General features: G+C 49.1%; 1 protein-coding gene across 7 annotated transcripts in view; it reads left to right on the top strand.

Moving 5' to 3' along the window:
* RAP1GAP2 (RAP1 GTPase activating protein 2) overlaps window positions 1-21,900 on the top strand; it is a 262,143-nt gene that overhangs the window by 119,655 nt on the left and 120,588 nt on the right. For all 7 annotated transcript variants that reach the window (XM_006167571.3, XM_027767925.1, XM_006167572.3 and 4 more), the window contains one exon: window positions 20,419-20,503. In XM_006167571.3, the coding sequence (XP_006167633.1) occupies window positions 20,419-20,503 (85 nt within the window). The remainder of the gene's footprint in view (window positions 1-20,418; window positions 20,504-21,900) is intronic.

Raw genomic sequence — 21,900 nt, forward strand, 5'->3', positions numbered from 1 at the left:
CTTTTCGCATCATTGATTCTCTGTGGCAGGTGCCAGGTCTGCTCCCTGGGGCCTCGTGCTCTGGTTTGACATGTCACATCAGAGGAACAGAAGGCAGATGTGGTAGGACCCCTCCCTGCACTCAGTCCACTTCATTAGATGCTTCTGGACTCTCTGAATGTCCCCCCAATGAGTATGCATTAATATTCATAATAAAAATCTAAAAATCAGAAGTAGAATGATAGTCTCTTACTCAGTGATATCTTTTGAAACAATCCAAGAATGATTATTTATATTTAAGAGGTTATTTTTATAGGCATTTAGCAAATGAAAACAACTCTCTTAAAAAAATAACTCTTGTTTCAAGAGCTTTTCCAAGCAGCACTACTTTTGACCTTCAGGTGTGTCTAGAGGGGATGTTCCCAAGGGCCTTGAACTATGCTTTTCTCAGCAAAGGTTTAATGAATGATCTGTGTTTCAGCAGAGCAGCCCTAGGCTGGTGAGTGGGATGAAGGCTGAGGCCTCCCAATAGGAGTGCAACAGAGGAGAGCCAGAGCTCACCTTCCAGATCCTTCAGAATCCCAGCTCCACCACTTACTTGCTGTGTGCCCTTCCACAAGTCACTTAACCTCTCTGAACCTCAATTCTTCAACTGTAAAATGAGAGAATAATTCTATATTTGCCCCATGGAGTTGTTGAAAAGATGAAATGTGATAATAAAGAGCTTATCATAGTGCTAAGTAAATAGTAGCTGGTATGATGAAGATAAAGAAGAAGATGAATACATCTATTATCTCTCCTCCCCCTCTTATCTAATAGAGGAACCCATGGTCAAGAGCAGAATCAGTGACCAGCGATTGACATGAGCTTTGGAACAGATTGGACTGGTGGAGCATGGGTAACCCTGCCTCAATCAGACTCTTGGGCAGAGTACCGAGGTCAGCCAGAGCAGCAATAGCTAACAGAACAAATTGCAGTAGAGATCATGTCAGCCTCTCAGCTTGGCCCTCCAGCTCTTGGGATCCATGTACTTCCCATTTACTTGTTCATTTTTCAGTTCGTGCTTTGCCAGGTACCATGCTGGGACAGACTAGTAGTCAGGGAACAGTCGGACACCAGCCAAAGGACCTGGCAGGGGCCTCTGTTCGCACTGGATCAGGAGGTAGGCTTGGCCAGGAGGAGTTGGTTTCTGCTCATCACTTGAAGATCTTGGCTATCCAGTGGTACTCCAGACTGTTGAGAGCTTTTTCTGAGCCTTCCAGCCATGGAGTACCGCAAGGGTGATACCAGATTCTAGTATTTCCCTAGAGGCCATCACAGTCTTCTAATGCCCCTAAGAAAGAGACCAGCTCTGGGATGAGGCAAGAGGTTTGGTATTACTGGGTTTTGTCATCTGTGGTGGAATGGGATGGTAGGTCTGGTCCCTGTGAGCTAAGTCAGCTATGTGCCATTGCTTGGCCACGGGTGGACTCCCTTGTCCTGGACATTCATCTTCTGTGATTTATCATTGTCAGAGCAAGAAAGGGCAAGAATGTCCTGTCTCAGTATTAGAAAACAACTCCAAGCATTTGTCTTCCTAATGAGTGAAACTTTCAGAGATAGGAAATAATAATGTTCATTGAATAGACCAGGCATACAAGGAATCTCAAAAAATTCATGGATAACATGTATTATGAAAAACATTTGCATGGATTTCAAAATTTTTTTGTGCCAAAATAAATTGGTACTGTAATTTCATTTTTCTACAAACTTGTTAAAGTCCTCTTGTATTCACCCTGAAATGCTATGGTCTGTCCCAATAAGGGCTGTTATTTACTTTGACCCATGATGATTACCCCTAATCTGTGGGCTGACTCGTAGCACAGTGGTTTAGTGCAGTACATGGGGATCTAGATCTCACATGACTGACTGCAGTTTGAATCTTGGCCCTGATTTTGGGCACACACCACACACACACACAGGTCTGGCATGAGTCTCAAGCCAAGTCTGGGACTTGAACTGCAGTTGGCCATGTGGAAGTCTGGCAACATAACCATTATGCCATCTGCTAGTCCCCTAGTCTTTCTTTTTTATTATTGCCAGAGGGAACATGCAATCGCCAGAGAGAGACAGAGAGAAAGCACCTCCCAATGGGGTATGGTCATATCATAATCCTTTTCCTCCATTTCTTCATCCTATCAGGATCTCAAGCATATACACACATATCCCTAGTGTGTTTTCAACTACCCCAAGAGGAGAATGGAGGAGAAGGGATTGTGGCATGGCCATTCCCCTGGGGGGTGATTTCTCGCTTTCTGTCCCTCTGTCTCTCTCTGTGTCTCTGGCAAGTGCATGCGCCCTATAGCAAATATCTCTCTTTAAAAAAAAAAAAAAAGCAAAAACAAGAAACTCCTAATTTGGTATGTTACTGAGTAATAACTTACCCAGGAGAATTAAGAGTTGAGAGAGAGAATCTTAGAGTGGAGTGGAGTGTTGGCTTAGCTCTCTTGTAGGCTGAGTCCTACTGCTACAGACTGTCAGATGGTTTCTTGCCTGGATGGATTAACACATCTCTGTCCTGGTCACTCTTAGGTGGGCACGCTTTCACTTTGGGTTTACCAGTAATTCAGCTCAGACATGGAGCCTCATAATATGCAGTGAATCCTCCCACTGGCACCATTTTTTAGTTCAATTCACTAGTCAATGTTTACTTATTATGATGTGTAAATATTGTTTATTGTTGAGTCAAAGAGGGTGGTATAATAATGTTTCCTTTTGGGCCAGCCAGTGGCATAGTGGTTAAAGCATCTGGATCTCACATGGCCTACTGTGCAGTTTGAGTCCCAGACCTGGTGACTTAAAAAAGCACACTAGCTGCATGTATGTGCATATCTAAAATCCCAAGAGAACAGAGGAGAATGGATTGTGCCATGGCCATCCCCTCGGCTTGGGGGTGCTTTTTTACTTTCCCTCTCTTTCTAACTTTCTCTTTCTGGTGGTGTACATGCCTTATAGAAGATTAAAAAAAAATTCCTTTCTCGCATAAATTTTTATTTTTCTTGGAGTTAATGATAACTACTGTTTCTGCTATTATCATGGTTTTTGATATACCTATCCTTTTTTCTATTTTACTATTTTATTTTTTTCTAACATAATTCTTTTAATGGTTGTCCCTGCCTCCTAGCCTCTTGCAAATCTTGCAGTCATTACATATCCTGTCAATTTCATACTTTCCACAAGGAAACTTTACTTCTAGAGCTCTTTATCCTATAATAGACTATTGCATTTTAGCAGTAGCTCCCAATGAAGAATGCAAAGGAGTAAATTTTTTTGAACTCTTATATATATCTCAGAATGTCTTTATTTTATTTATTTATTTATTTTTTTGAGAGTTTTTTTGCTATAGGGCACGTGTGCTTAACAGAAAGACAGAGAGAGACAGAGAGACAGAAAGTGAAAAATCACCCCCCCAGGGGGGATGGCCATGCCACAATCCCTTCTCCTCCATTCTCCTCTCAGGATTTTGGGCGTGCATGCACACGCGCCTGGCATGAGTTTAAGCCACCAAATCCAGGACTCAAACCATGGTCATCCACATGGGAGTCCAGCAACATAGCCATTATGCCAACTGCTGGTCCTGGAAAATGTCTTTATTCTACTGTCACATGTGGTTGATAGTTTGCCTGGGTATAAAATTTTAGGTTGAAAATACATTTTCTTTATAAATCTGAAGGTTAATGTAGCATTGCCTACTAGAATCTAGCTACTGTTGAAAAGTCTGAAGATGTGGGGATTCACATTCCTTTGTATATAGTGTATATTTCTGTTTTTTTTCTCTGGAGTTGTTGAGGATCGTTATTTACCTCAGTGTTCTGAAATTTTCTAACAATGTTTGAGGTGGATTTTACATAATTCATTGTTCTGGATACTTGGTGGACACAGGACCTTCAGTTCTGGGAAATGCTCTTATACTATTTCTCCAATAACTTGCTCCGGTTTTGGTGAAACTACAACCATTTTATTACTTATTATTATTTAGGTTTTTGTCATAGTGCATGTGTACTTGTTGGAGAGAGAGAAAGAGTGACAGAGAGAGAGAAAAAGAGAAGGCACCCCTAGGGGGTTGGGCAGGAAGGCCATGTCACAATCCCTTCTCTCCATTCTGTTTTCAGAATTTTGGGCATACAGGTGCATGGGCCTGGTGACAACAATATTTTATTACACCCAAATTCTGTGGATTAGGAATTCAGCTAGGATACATTGGAGATAGATAGCTTGTCTCTGATTTCATGATGTCTGAAACCTCACTTGGGTGGCTCAGATGACTGGAGATGGCTGGGATGCTCATCTGGGGCCATATGTCTGGGGCCTTGACTCTGGCCTGGATCCCAGGTTCTTCTTGTGGCATCTGCTGGGGCTAAAATGTCCAAGATGGTTTCTCTATGCTCGTGACTGGGATGTCTGAAATATCTGAGAGTTGGCTGGACATCTTCCTTCATGCAGCCTTTCCATGTGGTTAGCCACAGCATGGCAGTTTTAGTCAGACTTTTTACTGCTGGCTTGCTTTCCCTAGAGCAAATGTTCCTAGAGATGGAGGTAGAAGATGCAAGGGTTTCTTTGACTCAATCTTGGAAGTAAGTAATGTTACTTCTGTCCCATTCTTTTGGTTAAAGCTGAGTTACAGGACCAGCCAGATTCAAGGGAAGGAGACCACATGAGGGCATCAGTGTCAAGAGAGGTGGCTCATCAGAAGGCCCACTTTGCATACTCACTACCACAACTCTCCTTCCTTTTCTCTATTACCTTTTTCTGGAAGATTTGTCTTTTATTGAATCCTTTCAAGTTTTTTTTTTTTTTTCCTCTTCTCTTTTGTTTTCTATATTTTTGTCTATTCTACTTTGGGGAGACTTATTCACCTTAGTCTTACAGTCATTTGTAAGATCTCTTTGTTCTACTTTGAGCATTGCATTTTTATAACATTCTCCTTGTATCATGGATACAAAATCTTGTCTTATCTCACTGAGGACTTTAATTTATAGTATTTAAAAAAGTTTATTTATTTAATGAGAGAGATAGAGAGAGAGAGGGAATTCTTTTTTTTTTTGGAGAGATTTTTTTGCTATTGGGCGCATACATTCACTAGAAAGAGAGAGACAGAAAAAAAGAAAGAAAGAAATTACCCCCCAGGGGGGATGGCCATGCTACAGTCCCTTCTCCTCTATTCTCTTGGGATCTTGGGCATGCACACACACGTTCCTGGCATGAGTTTAAGCCACCGGGTCCGGGACTCGAACTACTGTCAACTACATGGGAGTCCAGTGACATAGCCATTATGCCAACTGCTGGTCCTGAGAGAGAACATTCTTAACAGGTTCTTCATGGAGTGATTCATCTCCATTTTCATTGAACCTGGAGCACCACAGGTACTCATGCAGATGCCAATGTGTTTAGGGATGCTCTGGGGTGTGAACTCACGTCCTTTCATGTGGGTCCAGCTGTGTTACCACTGTGCCATCATCATCTTGCTCTCTTTAGTGTTTTATGAAGTTTCTACCTTCTATTTCCTGAGAACCTAGAGCCTTCCTGGACTTCTGCAGAGTGAATCTTTTTTTTTTTTTGCCAGAGGGTGAGCGCACTCACCAAACAGAGAGACCCCCAAAGAGGTATGATCTTGCTGCAGTACTTCTTCCTCCACTCCACATTGTCGGGATTTTGGGCATGTACACACACATGCTCTCAGTGTGATTCTTGAGCTGCCTGAGCTGGGATTCAGGACGTAGGCAGACATATGGGATCTGGCTCCCTGTGCACTGCTCTTAACCACTGTGCTATGGGGGCAGCCATCTTTTAGTACTGATTTATTTTTTCTGAGAGAGAAAGAGAAGGAGAGAGGGCAAAACAGCATACCTGTCATGATCCTCAGGCTGCTATCTACCCCGCCCCTCACTGCCCCAATCTCGGCCAGCCTTGATCATGAAACACAGGCATCTTGTAAGTCCACACACGGGAGTGCTGAGGGAGGTCTTGGAATATGAACTCAGGACCTTTTCCATGTGGGTCCAGTTGCACTATCGCTGCATGCCACCTGACCCTAAGCTGCTCACTTTTCGACTGCATCGTGCTGTCTGGACATGTCGGCTGTGGCTTCTACCAGCCTGTCAGAGCAGTTACTATCTTCTATCTGTTTTCCATTTCCCGAGTACCTATAATCTCTTATAGGATGGATTTTCCCATTCCACTGCAGTCGTCCTGACATTTAACATTTTTTGGGGGGTTACTATTATTTTTAGAGACTTCAGAATAAACAAAAAAATACTTGTGATCAGTCTGACATGTTCATTGTGGAAGTCTTGACAGGCTTAAGAATATCTGTATCTTGGGCCAGTTGGCGTGGCGGTTAAGGCAGCTGGAACCCACATGGCCGACTGTGCTGGTTGAGTCCCCAACCTGGTGGCTTGAAAATCATGCAGGGTATGTGTGTGCATGTGGCCAAGATCCTGAGAGGAGAATGGAGGAGAAAGGATTGCAGTGTGGCCATCTCCCTAGGGGTGATTCATCACTTTCCCTATCTGTCTCTAGTGAGTGCACTCATCCTATAACAACAACAAAAGTTAAAAAATAAAAAAAGGACATCTGTATCTCCTAGAGAAAGTGAGAACACATCTTTATCACTATTTAAGGTGACTTTTTGGGCCAGCTAGTCGTGTGGTAGTTAAGGCAGCTGCATCCCACATGGTTGACTGTATAGTTTGAGTCTCAGATCTGGTGGCATAGAAATCACACTGGGCACGTGTGTGTGCTTGCCCAGAATCCTGAGAGGAGAATGGAGGAGAGGGGATTTCTGCATGGCCACTGTCCCCTGGGGTGTGCTTTCTCACCTTCCTTCCTTCTCTGTCTCTCTCTCTCTCTGGTGAGTGTGGGCGCCCTATAGCAAAACAAAACAAAACAAAGAAATAAAATTTAAAAAGAATACTTTTTTTTTCAAAAATTGGGTGCAGTGGCAGGAGTGTGTGCCTATAATCCCAGGTGCCTGGGAGGCTGAGGCAGGAGGATCATGAGTTCAAGGCCAGCCTGGGCAACACAGTAAGACCTCATCTGGAAGAGATACATTTTTAAAATGATTTTTTATCATGATAGATGTTATACATCCGAATGGAATGAATCATAAAGGGAGTACTCATGTCCTTGCCATCCAGGTTAATAAATGCTAGGCTGGGAAAATGCTGCCGCCCATGCCTTGTGACTCCATGGCTTTGATGGGTTTGCTTCTGCAGCTGTCCGTGGCTGTGGCCTTGTGAGTGTCCGCCTTCGCGCTGACCATGACGCAGCTCCCTCAGCTGTGGCCAGGCTTCACCAAGCAGAGCAGCTGACCACGTGAGGGGGCGCCCGTTGGCAGTTTTCAGTGCCGCAGTGCATTTTAAGGGCTCGGCTCAGCAGGCATGTCACTTTAGCCCTCGGGATCTAGAGCCTCTTGTCTAATGGGTGAAGTGCCCCTGTACCCCCCTCGGTCCTCAGCCTTCCCTGGCTTCCCTGCTCCACTCCAGCTGCCCAGATGGAAGCTCCCGCTCCTTTTTTGCTTTTAGCCCCATGTGTGTTCCCTGAGGGCCACGTCTCCTCCCATGGCCTCCACCTCCACCTCTGTTCTCATTGTACCTGTCTCTCTGCTTAGGTTGCAGGTTCTTTTCTGCTCCCACTTGAGATCCTGGGGGGCCACAGACATGTCGAGGGTCCAGCATGAATGCTTGAAAATCTGTCTGTTGCACACCCAGCTCTCTTGTGTGGCCTGCATCATGGTGGAGCCATCGAGCTTCAAACTTGGGTTTTCTGAAACCTGAATCTTTTGGCATTTTCGCTCTCTCGCTCCTTTATCTTCAGTCTCCAAGCCCTCTTTTTTTTTTTTTTTTTTTTTTTAAGTTTTTTTCTTTCTTCCATGAGAGAGAAAGAGAGATAGAGAGCGAGAGAAACAGCACTTCCCCCAACAGGGTCTTGATGCCATAATCCACCCCAAGCCAAATCGTGGACAAGCCTGTGCCCAGTCTTCTCCATGCCTGCCTTCCTGCCACTCCATTCTCTCTGGAGTTCTCAAGACAGCTCTGCAGATCAGCAAGCTCTGCCTCCGAGATAGAGTTCAGGTTGCTCAGTGCTGTTTCCCACGTCCTCAGACCACCTTCTCTGTTTCTGTCCTGTGTGTCTGCCATTTATAGTAGCTTACTTCATGTTTTTCTTTAACTGACTCAGTTTTAAAAACTTTAATGGGACCGGCAGGTGGTGTGGTGGTTAAAGACTCTGGATTCCCTTGGGACCAGCAGTTGGCATAATGGCTATGTCGCTGGACTTCCATGTAGTTGACCACGGTTCGAGTCCTGTATCCAGTGGCTTAAACTCATGCCAGGCACGTGTGCGTGCATGCCCAAGATCTTGAGAGGAGAATGGAGAAGGGATTGCGGTGTGGCCATCCCCCTGGGGGGTGATTTCTGGCTTTCTGTCTGTCTCCCTCTATCCCTCTGGCAAGAGCACACTCCCTATAGCAAAAACCCCTCCTCCCTCCCCCCTCCCCTCCAAAAAAAGGCGTTGAATTCCCACATGGCCAACTGTGGTTCAAGTCCTGGACTTGGCGATTTGCTTTTTCACTTTCCCTTTCTTTTTCTCTGTCTCTCTCTGGTCAAACTAAAAAAAAAAAAAAAATAGTAATAACAAATGGAATTGGATAAATAACTAATTCTTTAAAAGAAAAAACAAAAAACTTTAATGGACCATTTGTGTCACTATTAAAAAGGGAAAGTCAGGGTGGCCTATCACAAATAGGTCACTGTACAAAAAAAAAAAAATCAGTAAATGACTAGATCAATAAAAGACCATCCCAAATCATCTCAAGTGCTAGCAGGGATGTTTGCACCCACTGTGGGAAGCACCCCTCAAGCTAACTCCTTTCCTTCCTCAGAGACAGTGTGGTACAGTGGTCAAAGTCATGAACTCTGGAGCCCGACTGCCTGGATCCAAGCCTTGCTCTGTTGTATTCCAGTGACATGATCTTGGGCAAGTTCCTTAACTCAGAGCCTCAGTCTTCCCATCTGTAAAATGGGGCTAATTACGTTTCCTCCCAAGGATTGTGGTGTGAGATGAGCAGAGCGTGTGGGAGGTATGTCATCAGCCCCTGAGGACTATTTACTGGTCCTGTCTTTCCTCTCTGAGGGACTGCTGCGAGCCAGGGACGTGCTTCCTCGGTGTTGGGGACACCCAATGCTCTGCCCTTAGTGCCGTTCCCTGTCCTCCGGCCGCTGCTTCTGTGCCTTTCTCTTTCCTGGTTCTCCTGGGTAAATGCTGACCTTTCCCTCCGGGCCTACGTCAGCTGTCATCTCCTGTGCGGAACCTTGGCTTATCTCCCCAGGAGACCGCCCTCTCTTCCCTGTGCCCCCACTCCCCTGCCCCACGCTTTATTCTGCATCTCTGTTTAACCCATAACCCGCAGTGAAGATTTGCCTTCCGTGTGAGTGTGTTGAGCCTCCAGGGCGGTCTTGCATTTTCACTCCACCGGGCTTGTCGTCTCAGATGCTTGTAAATAAGCAGACATTCCCACCTGGGCTAACGCATGGTGCCCATGGTCTCCAAAACCTCAGGCTTAAAAGACATGGAGAGATGCTGGCCAGTGTCCTCCCTTGGATGTACCATTACGGCACTCGGGTTGGGCTAGCTGGCTTTGCCAGCGTCAGGGGCAGTGTTGGAACTGGGGTCAGAGGTCTCCAGTTCCTGGAGATGGAGGTTGAGGTCTAGTTCTTGCAGTTTCTGCCTCTGTGACCTTGGGCCCAGCCCAGTGCAGAGTCTCCACTTGTTCACGTATAAACCACGAAGCTTCAGTTGCTCTCAAATTTGCTTGGTGAAGGCTTGTTTTCCCAGAGTGTGGTGCTTTGTGTATGTGGGATGGTCTGCCCCTCGGAGATACATGTAGAAGGCTCAGCACCCCCCGCTGAGGCTCACTAAGGGGCCACGCCTGGTGTGTGCTGTGGGTCCCACTCCTCTGGACTCTGGCCTTTTCTCGTCTCTGGCCCAGTTTTGTGACTCAGAGTCCTCCAGGGAAGGACAGTGCCATCCCCCCAGCATAACGAGAGGAGCCAGAGTATCCTTTTGAAGCTGTAGCCACAGTGGGGCCCAGCCTCCCGTTGGCCCTCCCATGCAGCCACCCCTTGCTGCTGGTGTGTTCTGTGGCAGAGTCCACACCTGGTACGGCCCCTGTGTGTCCCTGGGCCTCTGCTCCCCACCTAGGCCTCTGCCCTTTGCCCTCTGCCCACTTCCTACGGGGACCTACAGACCCATTTGACTCCTTTCCCCCCTCTCAGCCCTGACCCTGCTCTGGCACTCAAGTAGGTTCTTTGTGAATCCTTTCCGCCCTGACACTGCTCTGGCACTCAAGTAGGTTCTTTGTGAACATCTGCCCATAAAGCAGTTGTGCTTCCTGACAGGTTTTTCCTGGAGATGGGGCCGCTTACTTCCAGAACACATGGCCTGAGCAGGTTTGAAACTGTGCCTGTTCTCTGAGAAGAGGAGAGCAGCTTGCTGTGGGGTGGGCCTTACCTCCTTGCATATGTAACTAGGCTCTTAGATGACATCTCACGGTTCCTCCCAGGGCTGCTGGTCTCTGTGTTCATGAACTCGGGGATTGAATTGGGGTTGGGCTGTCATTTTGTCTTCTCTGGGAGGTTTTGAACTATCAGGGATCTGGGTCGTGCTCTGAAGCTCTGGGATCCTCTTAGAGGGTACACTGGGATGGAGTGTCACACCAGGGTCAGCCCTGCCTGGTGCTAACAGGGGAGCAACACCTGCTCCTCCCCAAAGGCTCAAGGGAGTCACTGGAACCCGCTCACTCCACCAGTCAGAGCCTCTCATTCCTGACTCCTGTGCCATCCACCCCTCCAGTTTTGCTGGGCTCATGCCCTTTCTCCTCTTCCACAGACTCTGGCAGGCAGGATAGGCATTAAAGCCATCACCTGCATGACTGTCCCCTCAAGGCTTGGGATTAATCCATGTGTACACTCCCACACCTACCAGGGCTAGTGGCCCCCAGGTGGCAGCTGGGCTCTCATGACCCTGCTTCCTATACTTGAGGATCCACAGTACCTGGGGGATCCGAGTTACCCCATATTTAAGACATGCTTGCCCCATCACCTCTGCCCCCCCATTGGCTTTCGGCCTTGGCCCCCCTCACCACGCCCACTTTTCCCCGTGGAACTGACGGATGTCTTGGCAGCAACAACAGCCATCTCAACTGTCGCGGGCATGCGTTGTGTTTTTGCTACTGGGCTGTGCTGTGTGCTGTACAGGCCTTGTTCAGAATACCCAGTGAAGACGGTGGGATTATACCGTTTTACAGATGAGGAAGTAGAGGTCCAGAGAGGTGAAATAACCTGACCACATAGCTCGACAGGGCTGCCGTTGGAATTCAGGCCAAGGCCAAGGCCCTCAAGCCAGTGCTCTTGAGCTACATACACACTGCCCGCCTCCCTCCCTTGAGGCCAGAGCCAGGTCTCTCCCTACTCCAGCCTGTCCGGTAGCATGAATGGGTCTCTTTGAGCCACGTGTTCCACCCACAGGGATGCCCAACACTGTTGGCTGCAGGCCTTGGGTCTCTGGGGACAGCCAGGAAGACTAGGCAAGCTCCCTCAGCCTCCACTCAGCCTGGTCCCTGCTGTCCCTCCCCTGGACTGACTTGCCTAGTTACCACATACTTCCCTGCCACTGTGAACTAAGATGTTCCAAAAAAAAGAAATTAAGGGACCAGCAGTTAGCATAATGGCTATGTCGCTGGACTCCCATGTAGTTGACCGTGGTTCGCGTCCCGGACCTGGTGGCTTAAAACTCACGCTGGGTGTGTGTGCGTGCATGCCCAAGATCCCGAGAGGAGAATGGAGGAGAAGGGATTGCGGTGTGGCCATCCCCCCTGGGGGTTATTTCTTGCTTTCTGTCTCTGTCTCTCTCTGTCTGTCTGGCGAACGCACGCGCCCTATAGCAAAAAAACCTCTCAAAAAAAAAAATGTTCATCACATTGAAGGGTGGAGCACTGCTTTCTGAGCCCTTTCAAGGACCAGGAGTTGGGGGTTAGCCTGCCCAGCCTGTAGAAGGAAAACTGAGCAACAAGATTTTGTTTTTAAGAGTGATTTTTGCTATGGGGTGCATGCGCTCACCAGAGAGACAGAAAGAGAGAAATCACCCCCCAGGGGGTTTGGCCATGCCGCAGTCCTTGCTCCTCCATTCCCCTCCTGGGGTCTTGGGCATGCACACACATGTGCCCTGCATAAGTTTTATGCTGCTGGGTCCGGACTCAAATCGCGGTCGACTACTTGGGAGTCCAGCAGTGTGACATAATGTCATCTGCTGGCCCCAAGAAACAGATTTTGAGAGTCCAGTTTGTCAGGGTTAGAGCCAGAGACGAGAGCTGGCCCTGACTTCGAACTCACTTTTTCTTTGGAGGCTTTTTATTTTATTTTATCTTATTTACTTAATTTTTTTTTTTAGCTTGCTTATGGGCTAGTTGTTTAATAGGATATGTAAATGTAAAAATGATTGAATTGTGGGGCCATGAGGTGATGTGGTGGTTAAGGTTCTGGACTCCTACATGGCTGACTGTGGTTCCAGTCCCAGACCTGGCAGCTTGCTTTATCACTTTCTCTTTCTGTCTCGCTCTGGTGAGCACAGCCCCATAGCAAATTAAAATAAACATTCAAACAAACAAATAAATAAATACATAAATAAAATTAAATAAATTTAAGCAAAGGTTATGGGCCAGCAGGTGGTGTGGTGGCTAAGGCACTGGACTGCCACATGGTTGACTGTAGTTCAAGTCCTAGGTCTGGCAGTTTGCTTTCTCACTTTCTCTCTCTCTCTTTCTGCCCCCCCCCATTCTGGTGAATTAAAATAATAATAATAATAATAAATAAAATAAATAATTCTTAAAAAAAAGGTTGTGCTGTAAAATCTCTCCAAATGAAAGACTGCTGCAAATACTGCAGAGTGATTGTGGTGGGGAAAAAAGGTGTGGCTTTCAACAGGTGAGGGTAGGGAGGAAGCCTCACTCAGGACCTGAGCATCACCACATTGCCACAGAGCACAGATAGGCACCCGGCCCAGGGCAGAGACACCAAAAGGGGCCAGAGAGGAAATGAAGCAGCAGGGACAGACACGGAGCAGCCCTTTCTGCTTGCTCGTTCCTGTTCCTTTCTCCATATACCAAAAACTTCACCCTTTTTAAATACATGAGGTAGAGGAAGGGGTCAGCCAGTGCCATGGTGGTTAAGGTGGCTGGAGTTCACATGGTCGACTGCATAGTTTGAGTTCTGGACAATGCATCTGGAAAGACACACTGGGTGTGTGCGTGCGTGCCCAAAATCCCACCAGGAGAATGGAGGAGAAGGGATTGCAGCATGGCCATCCCTCCTTGGGTGTGATTTCTCACTTTCCTTCTCTGTCTCTGTCCAGTGAGTGCATACGTCCTATAACAAAAACTAAAATAATAGTAATAATAAAAAAGAAAGCATATTAGGGAGACTGAGAAAAGTTTATGGACAAATGGAATTAAAGTATGAGGTTTAAGGGTATATAGTGGCACAGCAGCTGTGCAAGTAGACTTGTATGAGAATAGTGCTGGGTTTGAATCCTGGGACCTCCATGGGCTCAGCAAGTATGTTACGATCCTGGCTGACTGGGATGGGGTGCATTGTGGTGTGAGGACTCCGCTGGGGGTGCCTGTCTCTATGTTGCTTTTTCTATTTCATGGAAAAACTAAATATATAGACACAACAAAGAAAGCACGAGTTTATTTTGATGTAAAATATTTTTGAAATCTCTACATAGTTTTCTCATAATATGCATTCTTCGTGAACTTTTTGAAGACTCTTGTAATTCAGTAGATTTTAATAAATTCACCAAGTTGTGCAATCATCACCACCATCAGTGTCAGGCTTCTTTTGCATCTGGTCTTTCACTTGGCATGTTTTCAGGGTGCTCCCGGGCTGTCACATGTATCAGTACTTCATTCCTTTCTCTGGCTGAATAGTATCCGCGGATGGAACGGCCCCGTTTTGTTGATCCATTCGTTGGTTGATGTGATAAACCCTTGGGTTGTTTCTACTTTTTGCCTGTTGTGAATTGTGTTTCTTGTGCGTTTGGTTTGGTTTTCTGAGAAGCTCCTCACAGCATCCGGCCATCTGCATTCCTCTATCCTGGCTATTTGGAAAGCAAGGGAAGGCATGGCTGAGCATGGTGGGGTGGCTGGGAGCTGGTGTGAGAGGAAGAGCAAGAAGGGGAGTTAGCTTTGGGAAAACTCTGCCCGAAGGAGGCCTTACCCCTATTCCGAGGGCCATCTGCTGCTAGGGGGTACTTTTCCTGTTGTTGATTATTAACCAACGGTTATGATCCTAAGAGTAGATCGTCAGGGCTAGGACTGGTTCTTATTGGAGATGCTAAAAAATGTTTTCTGAGACATTTAAATAACTCTGGACCCTTGCTTCTCCGTCTCCACTTAGAGACCAGATCACCCTTTCATGAGTTATAATTATCATTGTCATTGCAGAAATGATGGCAGTCTATATTTGTGTCGGCCTTCATGTTTTATTCCACAGCCACTAAAAATTCTTCAGAACATGATTGTATCCATCTTTGCTGGTGAAGGAACAGACACAGAGAGGTGAGATAACTAAGCAAGGTCACACAGCCAGGTAGCAGGCAGAGCCAAATGTTTGCACAAGAGAGACAGAGGGGAGAGAGAGAGAGAGAGAGAGAGAGAGAGAGAGAGAGAGAGAATTACCCCCATGGGGCCTGGTCATGCCATAATCTTTTTTCTTCCAATTCTCCATCCTGTCAAGATCCTGGGTGTGGGGACCAGCAGTTAGCGTAATGGCTATGTCGCTGGACTCCCATGTAGTCGACCACAGTTCACGTCCTGGACCCAGTGGCTTAAACTCACACCGGGCACGTGTGCGTGCGTGCCCAAGATCCCAAGAGGAGAATGGAGGAGAAGGAATTGCGGCGTGGCCATCCCCCCTCGGGGATGATTTCTCACTTTCTATCTATCTGTCTCTGTCTGGCTGGTGAGTGCACATGCCCGATAACGAAAACCTCTCAAAAAAAAAAAAAGATCCTGGGCGTGTATGTGCCCAGACTGGCGTCAGGACTTGAACTCTGGTTGACCAGTGGGATCTGACTTACTCAGCACTACAGGGCTGGCCCCAGTCCAGAAACCTCTTGATTCCCAGGGTAGTCACTCTCCATAGCCTTGTGTGATGGATGGCAGTGCCAGTGACCTCAGTAGGCCCTGAGCAGAGCCATCTGAGGGTAGAGGCAAGGACCTGGAGCTGGGTGCTGCAACAGGGGCCCTGCCTCAGGGTCTGCCCCTCCCCGTTGGGGTGAATCATGCCCTCTTGTTTCTTTTCTTATTTATTTATTTATTTATTGGAGAGGTTTTTGTGATAGGGTGCGTGTGCTTGCCAGACAGACAGAGAGAGACAGAGAGAAAGAAGGCGAGAAATCCCCCCCCAGGGGGGATGACCACGCCGCAATCCCTTCTCCTCCATTCTCCTCTTGGGTTCTTGGGCACGCACGCACATGCGCTCGGCGTGAGTTTTAAGCCACTGGGTCCAGGACGTGAACTGTGGTCGACTACATGGGAGTCCAGCGACATAGCCATTACGCTAACTGCTGGCCCCTGCCCTCTTGTTTCTCAGGGCCCACTCCAAGGCCCTTTGATCATTTCATCTCGGATTTTGTGTTGAGCTAAAGCATCCCCTCAGCATTGCGCTCGACTAGAACCACTCTTGGGCTCCTTGAGTTCCATGTCTGCCCTGGGATCTCTCACACTTCCAGTGAAAGAATCCCAGCACGGGGAGCCCCCGCAGCACGCAGCCCTAGGGTGGCAAAGATTCCGGGCCTCCCTCCAGGGCTTACCTGACCTGCCCATCCAGCCTACTCTTACCTCCCTTCTCTTTTCGGCTGAGTGTGTAATCTTCCTCCTCTCCTCCTCTGCCTCTTCTCCATTCTGCTTTTCCCTTCTCTTCTTTCCAAGCTGACCCATCACCAACCCCTCTTCTTATGAGACCCTGTGTCCTTAGACCTGTGTATGAGTATTTGGTTGGGTCGGTCGTGGGCAGTTTTCAATCTCAGTTCGTGACACGTGGTAAGGTCACTGTGGTCACAAGCAAGTTGTCATCTCTGCTAATGATTGACTTGTTCCTTGTAAGAAATTAGAATGGATTCAGGGTTAGTCCTTGTTAGAGCTGTGTCACTTTCCCCAGTCATGTGTGATGTGTTTGCTTGTGTGGGAGAAAAGGGCTGGAGTGGCATTCAGCACTGCCGCGCTCTCTCTATCTTATCTCTGCACCAGCTGGTGGCTGGGCCAGGCCCGGCTGTCCTTGGAGGGTGGCTCCTGTGTAAATGTCATTGGTTGTGAGGGCTGGGGCAGGACGAGGTCGAGCACATGGCTGATCAAAGCAGGGGTGGTGAGGCCAAAGCAGGGATTTCCTTCTGGTTTTTGGTTCCCCCCAATCACAAGGCCAGGGCTAGAACTTAGGGTCCAGGGGATGCGTTTGTTTCCTAGGGCTGCCATTACCGACTACCACAAACTGGTGGCTTAAAGCAACAGGCATTTATAGTCTAGGTGCTGAAGGCTGGAAGTCCACAATCGAGGTGTCAGGGCTGTGCTCCCTCGAAGGCACCAGGGAAGAATTCCTCCTTGCCTCGTCTAGATTCCGGCAGTGGTTGGTAACCCTCTAAGTCTCTCGGTGTGCGTCTGCATCTCTCTGGTCTCTGCCTTAGCTGTCTCATGGTGCTCTCCTTGTGCATCTGTGTTTTCATGTGGTTCTTTCCCTTCCTATAAGGACTCTAGTCATGTTGAATTAAGGGCCTACCTGATGGCCTCATCTTAACTACGAAGACCCTATTCCAAATAAGGTCATATTCACAGGTATGAGAGTTAGGACCTCAACAAATCTTCTGGCCGGGGGTGGGAGGCACAATTCAATCCATAATGGTGGTTAGTTACTAAACATGTGCCTTTGGCTCCTATGGAGGAGGGCTGGAGTCAAGCCTGGGGATGTGCACTTGTCCCCCAAAGGGACCCTTGAAGCCATCTCTCCCCTAAGGCAGGGTAGATTCTGATTCATGACCCAGAGCCTGTGTGTACTCTGAGTTCTGAGCTCTTTGAGGACGGCAATCATGCCTTCTGCCCACCCTCTCGTCCCCTGGAGCCTTGGCCAGAGCACTGGTGCAGCCTGAGGCTGGCAGCCGCTGTGCTCCTTCCTGCTCCAGCACCGTCCCAGCTCCCAGGTGTCCCTGGAAAGTCCCTTAGGCCAGCAGCGTCCCTGTGCTCCCACTGCATAGTCCTCACCACTGCCTGGGAGACTGGTCCCAGGAGTTTATCCAGCATCCAGGGGCCATAGATGGCACAGGGGAGAGGACTCAGTCCAGGGATCACCAACCCCTGAGAGGGTTGGGTTTGGGAGCCCTTTGCCTGGCAGGGCCCTTGGATGATAATCATATCTGCTCTGTTCTTATGATGTGGACATCTTGCGGAGAACCAGACATCGTAACTGTGAATCTGAGTGCCCTTGACCCAGTGACGTTACACCGGAGAGCCAGGCTGCTGTCGGGCAAGGTGTTGTCAAGGTGCCTAAAAGCCATCTCCTGGGGTCTAGGCCAGAGCTCCTCAGCCAAACCCAGGGCAGCCTCTGGACTATGGGTGGGGGCTTGCCCTCCTTCTGCTCCCTGTATTTTATCTGCCCCCCCAGGCTCTCAGCCCGAGACTGGTCCCAGGAGTTTATCCAGCATCCAGGGGCCATAGATGGCACAGGGGAGAGGACTCAGTCCAGGGATCACCAACCCCTGAGAGGGTTGGGTTTGGGAGCCCTTTGCCTGGCAGGGCCCTTGGATGATAATCATATCTGCTCTGTTCTTATGATGTGGACATCTTGCGGAGAACCAGACATCGTAACTGTGAATCTGAGTGCCCTTGACCCAGTGACGTTACACCGGAGAGCCAGGCTGCTGTCGGGCAAGGTGTTGTCAAGGTGCCTAAAAGCCATCTCCTGGGGTCTAGGCCAGAGCTCCTCAGCCAAACCCAGGGCAGCCTCTGGACTATGGGTGGGGGCTTGCCCTCCTTCTGCTCCCTGTATTTTATCTGCCCCCCCAGGCTCTCAGCCCTGCAGAGGAGCTGCGCTCAGCTTCACCACAGGGGGTCCATGGGTGGTGCGCCCTATCCGGGGCCATCCTTTTTCCCTCCTGTGCTCCCCTCATGGCTCTCAAGGCCAGGCCCATTGAAGAGTAGCAGCAGCCTTTTGGGAGTAGGATGAGCTGTGCTGGGTCCAGCTCCGTTGGGTCCACAGGCAGGTGAGGGACAGAACTGCCAGGCTGGACCCCACAGCAGTAATGTTCATGACCATACATTCAAGGGGCAGGCTGGAAGCTGTAAGGAGTGGCTCACTCCTTCCTGTGTATGTGTGCGTGTGCGTGTGTGCACATGTGCATGCACTGTCTTGGCCTTGCTGATCTTCGTGCCAATTATAGTCTGAATCAGGAGGGAGGAGACCCCTCTTCAACCAGTGTAAGTCACCTCACCATGGTCCAGGAAGAAAGGAGGAGGAAGGCAGCTGGAGGAGCAGAAGGGATATTGCCAGCTGAGGTTAATGGGGTCACGTGGATGCTCTGCCACACCAGATGTTCACCGGCCTCCTTATCTGGCTGCGTAGAGGACAGTGACGGGTGGGCTGGCTGCAGTGCAGGCAAGGGCTGTCATGCCAGGGAGGACATGGCCCTCTCATGGGTTGGTGATCCCTGGACTGAGCCCTCTCCCCTGTGCCATCTATGGCCCCTGGATGCTGGATAAACTCCTGGGACCAGTCTCCCAGGCAGTGGTGAGGACTATGCAGTGGGAGGACTATGCAGAGCCCGGGTGCCATGATGTCTGGGCCTTAATGCCAGTGGTGAGGACTATGCAGTGGTGAGGACTACGCAGAGCCCGGGTGCCATGATGTCTGGGCCTTAATGCCAGGGCTTCCTTCTGGACTGTAGAAGGCTGGGCTCTGTAGGGCTCTGTGGGCTTCTCTCATGGAGAAGACTTGGGTTGGAACTGCCACCCCTCCTGGCAGGACCTAGGTGGGAAGAGGAACAGAAGCATTCTCTCATAGTGGCAGTGGGGTCCTCTGGTCATTTAAGCAGGACCCAGAGTCAGGCTGCCTCTCTTGGCTATTTTGGGGTGAGACCTTTAGAGAAGGATACCCTTGTATCCTTCGATGGCCCAGCCTGGTTGTAAGCTCTTAATATTGTTACCCTTGTCTTCTCCTCCTTTCCCAGGACACAGCCAGGGCACATCCAGAGTCCCTTGCCCAGGGATTCCCAAGGTTCTGCCCAGCTGGTCCTGTTATGTAACTGTTGCTCCAAGGACTTAACGAACCCCAAACAGCCTGCCTGGTGATGGGACTGCAAATGGGCACTCCCTGGGCACCAGCGAGGGCCAGATGGAGAGTGGAGAGAGTGTGAGAGCAGCGACCTTGTCGCAGTCACGTTGCCGTGGTGATACCAGTCCATCTAGCTGCCTCTCCAGGGTCCTAGCCCACATAGACTGGAATAAGTTTTACTTGCAGCTTACACAGCAGGCAGCCCTGTCCTCACTAGGCACACCAGGGCCTTCCGTGTGTGTGGGCAGAGGGGCCCAGGAGAGAACGGAGCCCAACTGTTTACCCTCTTCCCTTCTCTTCCCACCCCAGCCCCAGGCCTATATCTCCTTAGACTGCGGGTTCTCAGACTTTAATGTGCATCAGAAGCACCTGGAGAGCTTGTTCGAACACAGATTCTCAGGCTCCAGCCCTGGAGATGCTCATGTGCACTTGAGAATTTGCAGCTTGCTTGCTTGCTTGCTTGCTTGCTTTCTTTCTTTCTTTCTTTCTTTCTTTCTTTTTTTACTTTTTAAAATAAGAATTACTTAATTTAATTTATTATTATTATTTTAACATTTGACCAGAAAGAGACAGACCGAGAAAGGGAAAGTGAGAACGCAAGCTGCCAGGTCCCAGACTCAAACCACAGTGAGCCCTGTGGGTGGGAGTCCAACACCTCAACCACCACACCACCTACCAGCCCTGAGAATTTGCGTTTCTAATAGGTCTCAGGTGATGCGGGTGGCCCAGGGACACCCTGGAAGTAGCACTGCTTTAGATTTTAGTGTTATCTTGGTAAAGAAAATGCCCTCAACTCCAGTTTTGTGTATTGTTTGAGGGGACTTCAAAACATTTGTGGGACAATGGAATGAGTGTATGAGTTTATTTTGGTGTAAAAAAAGTAGACATCCATGCATAACTTTTTCATAATATGCATTTTCTATGAAGACCCCTTGTTTGTTAAACTGTGTCCCCAAACCCAGCCACACCTGTAGGGGGGAAGAGTGGCCCTCACTGACCTCGTCTATGTTCTTTGGCCTCTTTGCAGGAAGCAGGAGCTGGCCAACAGCTCGGACGTGACCCTCCCTGACCGGCCGCTGTCTCCACCTCTCACTGCACCTCCCACCATGAAGGTAAGAGACTTGGCTCCTCTCAAGAAGGGGAAGCTTGAGGGGCAGCCTTGGGGTCTTGCTGTCTCCTTGGCTCTGTGTCCTACTGCTCCAGTCCCCAACACCTCTGGAGGCAGCGTCCATCCGGTTAAGCTCACCAGAGCAGGAGCAAAGCGTCACTGAGAGACTGAAGGGTGTCTGTGTCCAGGGGCAATGGGAAATAGACTAGGGCCGAATGGGGTTGGTGAGATACTTGGTTGTTAGTGGGAGGACTTGGGGGGCGATGGGGCTCAGGAACAGGAGGAAGTGGGGGGGACAGAATGCAGCTGGTGCCTTAAGGGGCTGCTGCCAGAATGACTTTCTGGGGCTGGGCTTGGGCCTTCCTGGGACTTGATGGTACTTGTATGCTGGACCACCTGCCTCTGAGTGGCCCTCCTGCCACCCCAGTGCCTGTGGAAGTGGCCTTGAAGGACTGGAGAGGGAAGGGGTAGTAGTTCTTTCTCTGTCAGTTTACTCACAAGTCTCTTCCTGGGGAAACCATGCCCCAGGATCCGACGGCCAGGACCCTCCCTTTCCTGGAAAGGAGCCGAGGGGCCACTACTCTCCTGCTTTCTGGCAGGCTGGCCACACAGGCCTGAACTGTCCAGCCTGGGCTGCCATGTGCCCCCCTGGTTTACACTTCGCTAGGTGAATACTAGCTCTGAAGAAGTCACCTGCCTCCTGAGTCATCTGAGGGACTATCTGGCCAGCCCCTAGTTCTGTCCAGGGGTTCTGCTCTGAGGTGACTCACAAGGAAATATTGGGTTGTCAAAAAAGTCATGACATATTTTTCTGTGTTTTTCTGATGACCCAATAATGAGGCCCATTTCCCCTGCTGCTCTGTGTTGCACCCCGTTCTCTGACCTAATCCATCGCAAGGTGACGTTCCCAAAGGAAGCAGATGATAACCGTTCGTGTTCCCGTTAATGCCTCAGATCAGATGCCCACAACATGCAGAGCGGTGTGGTATCACAAAGGAGGACGATGTGGCATGGCTGCACTGGTTGGGTTAAGAGTCCATCGGTGTCAGGAGGCAGGACAGGGTGCGAGGCTGACCCTGACAGCTCTACTCTCCTCTAGTGGGGTACCCAGGAGGCCACTGAAAGCCAGACCACCTTCCCCAGCCTCGTCCCAGTACTGCCGCATGAGCTCATGTGCACAGGGTAATGCTAGGAGGGTGTCGCTGTTCTGAGTTTCAGCCCTTTGGTCTGCAAAGCTGGCTGTGGGATGCTCGTTTCTGTCCTGGATGGTGGGAGTCTGCAGGCAGAACTCTGAATGTCTCCTGGGAGGAGTGGCTGGGTTCTCTTGGCAGGCTTTACTCGCTTAATTCCCCCAACACTCAGTATTCATTTGAATGTAGTATTAGTCAGGAATCTTGGTTA

This window comes from Tupaia chinensis, unplaced genomic scaffold (assembly GCF_000334495.1).
Source record: "Tupaia chinensis unplaced genomic scaffold, TupChi_1.0 Scaffold144899_1, whole genome shotgun sequence".
Lineage (NCBI taxonomy): Eukaryota > Metazoa > Chordata > Mammalia > Scandentia > Tupaiidae > Tupaia > Tupaia belangeri.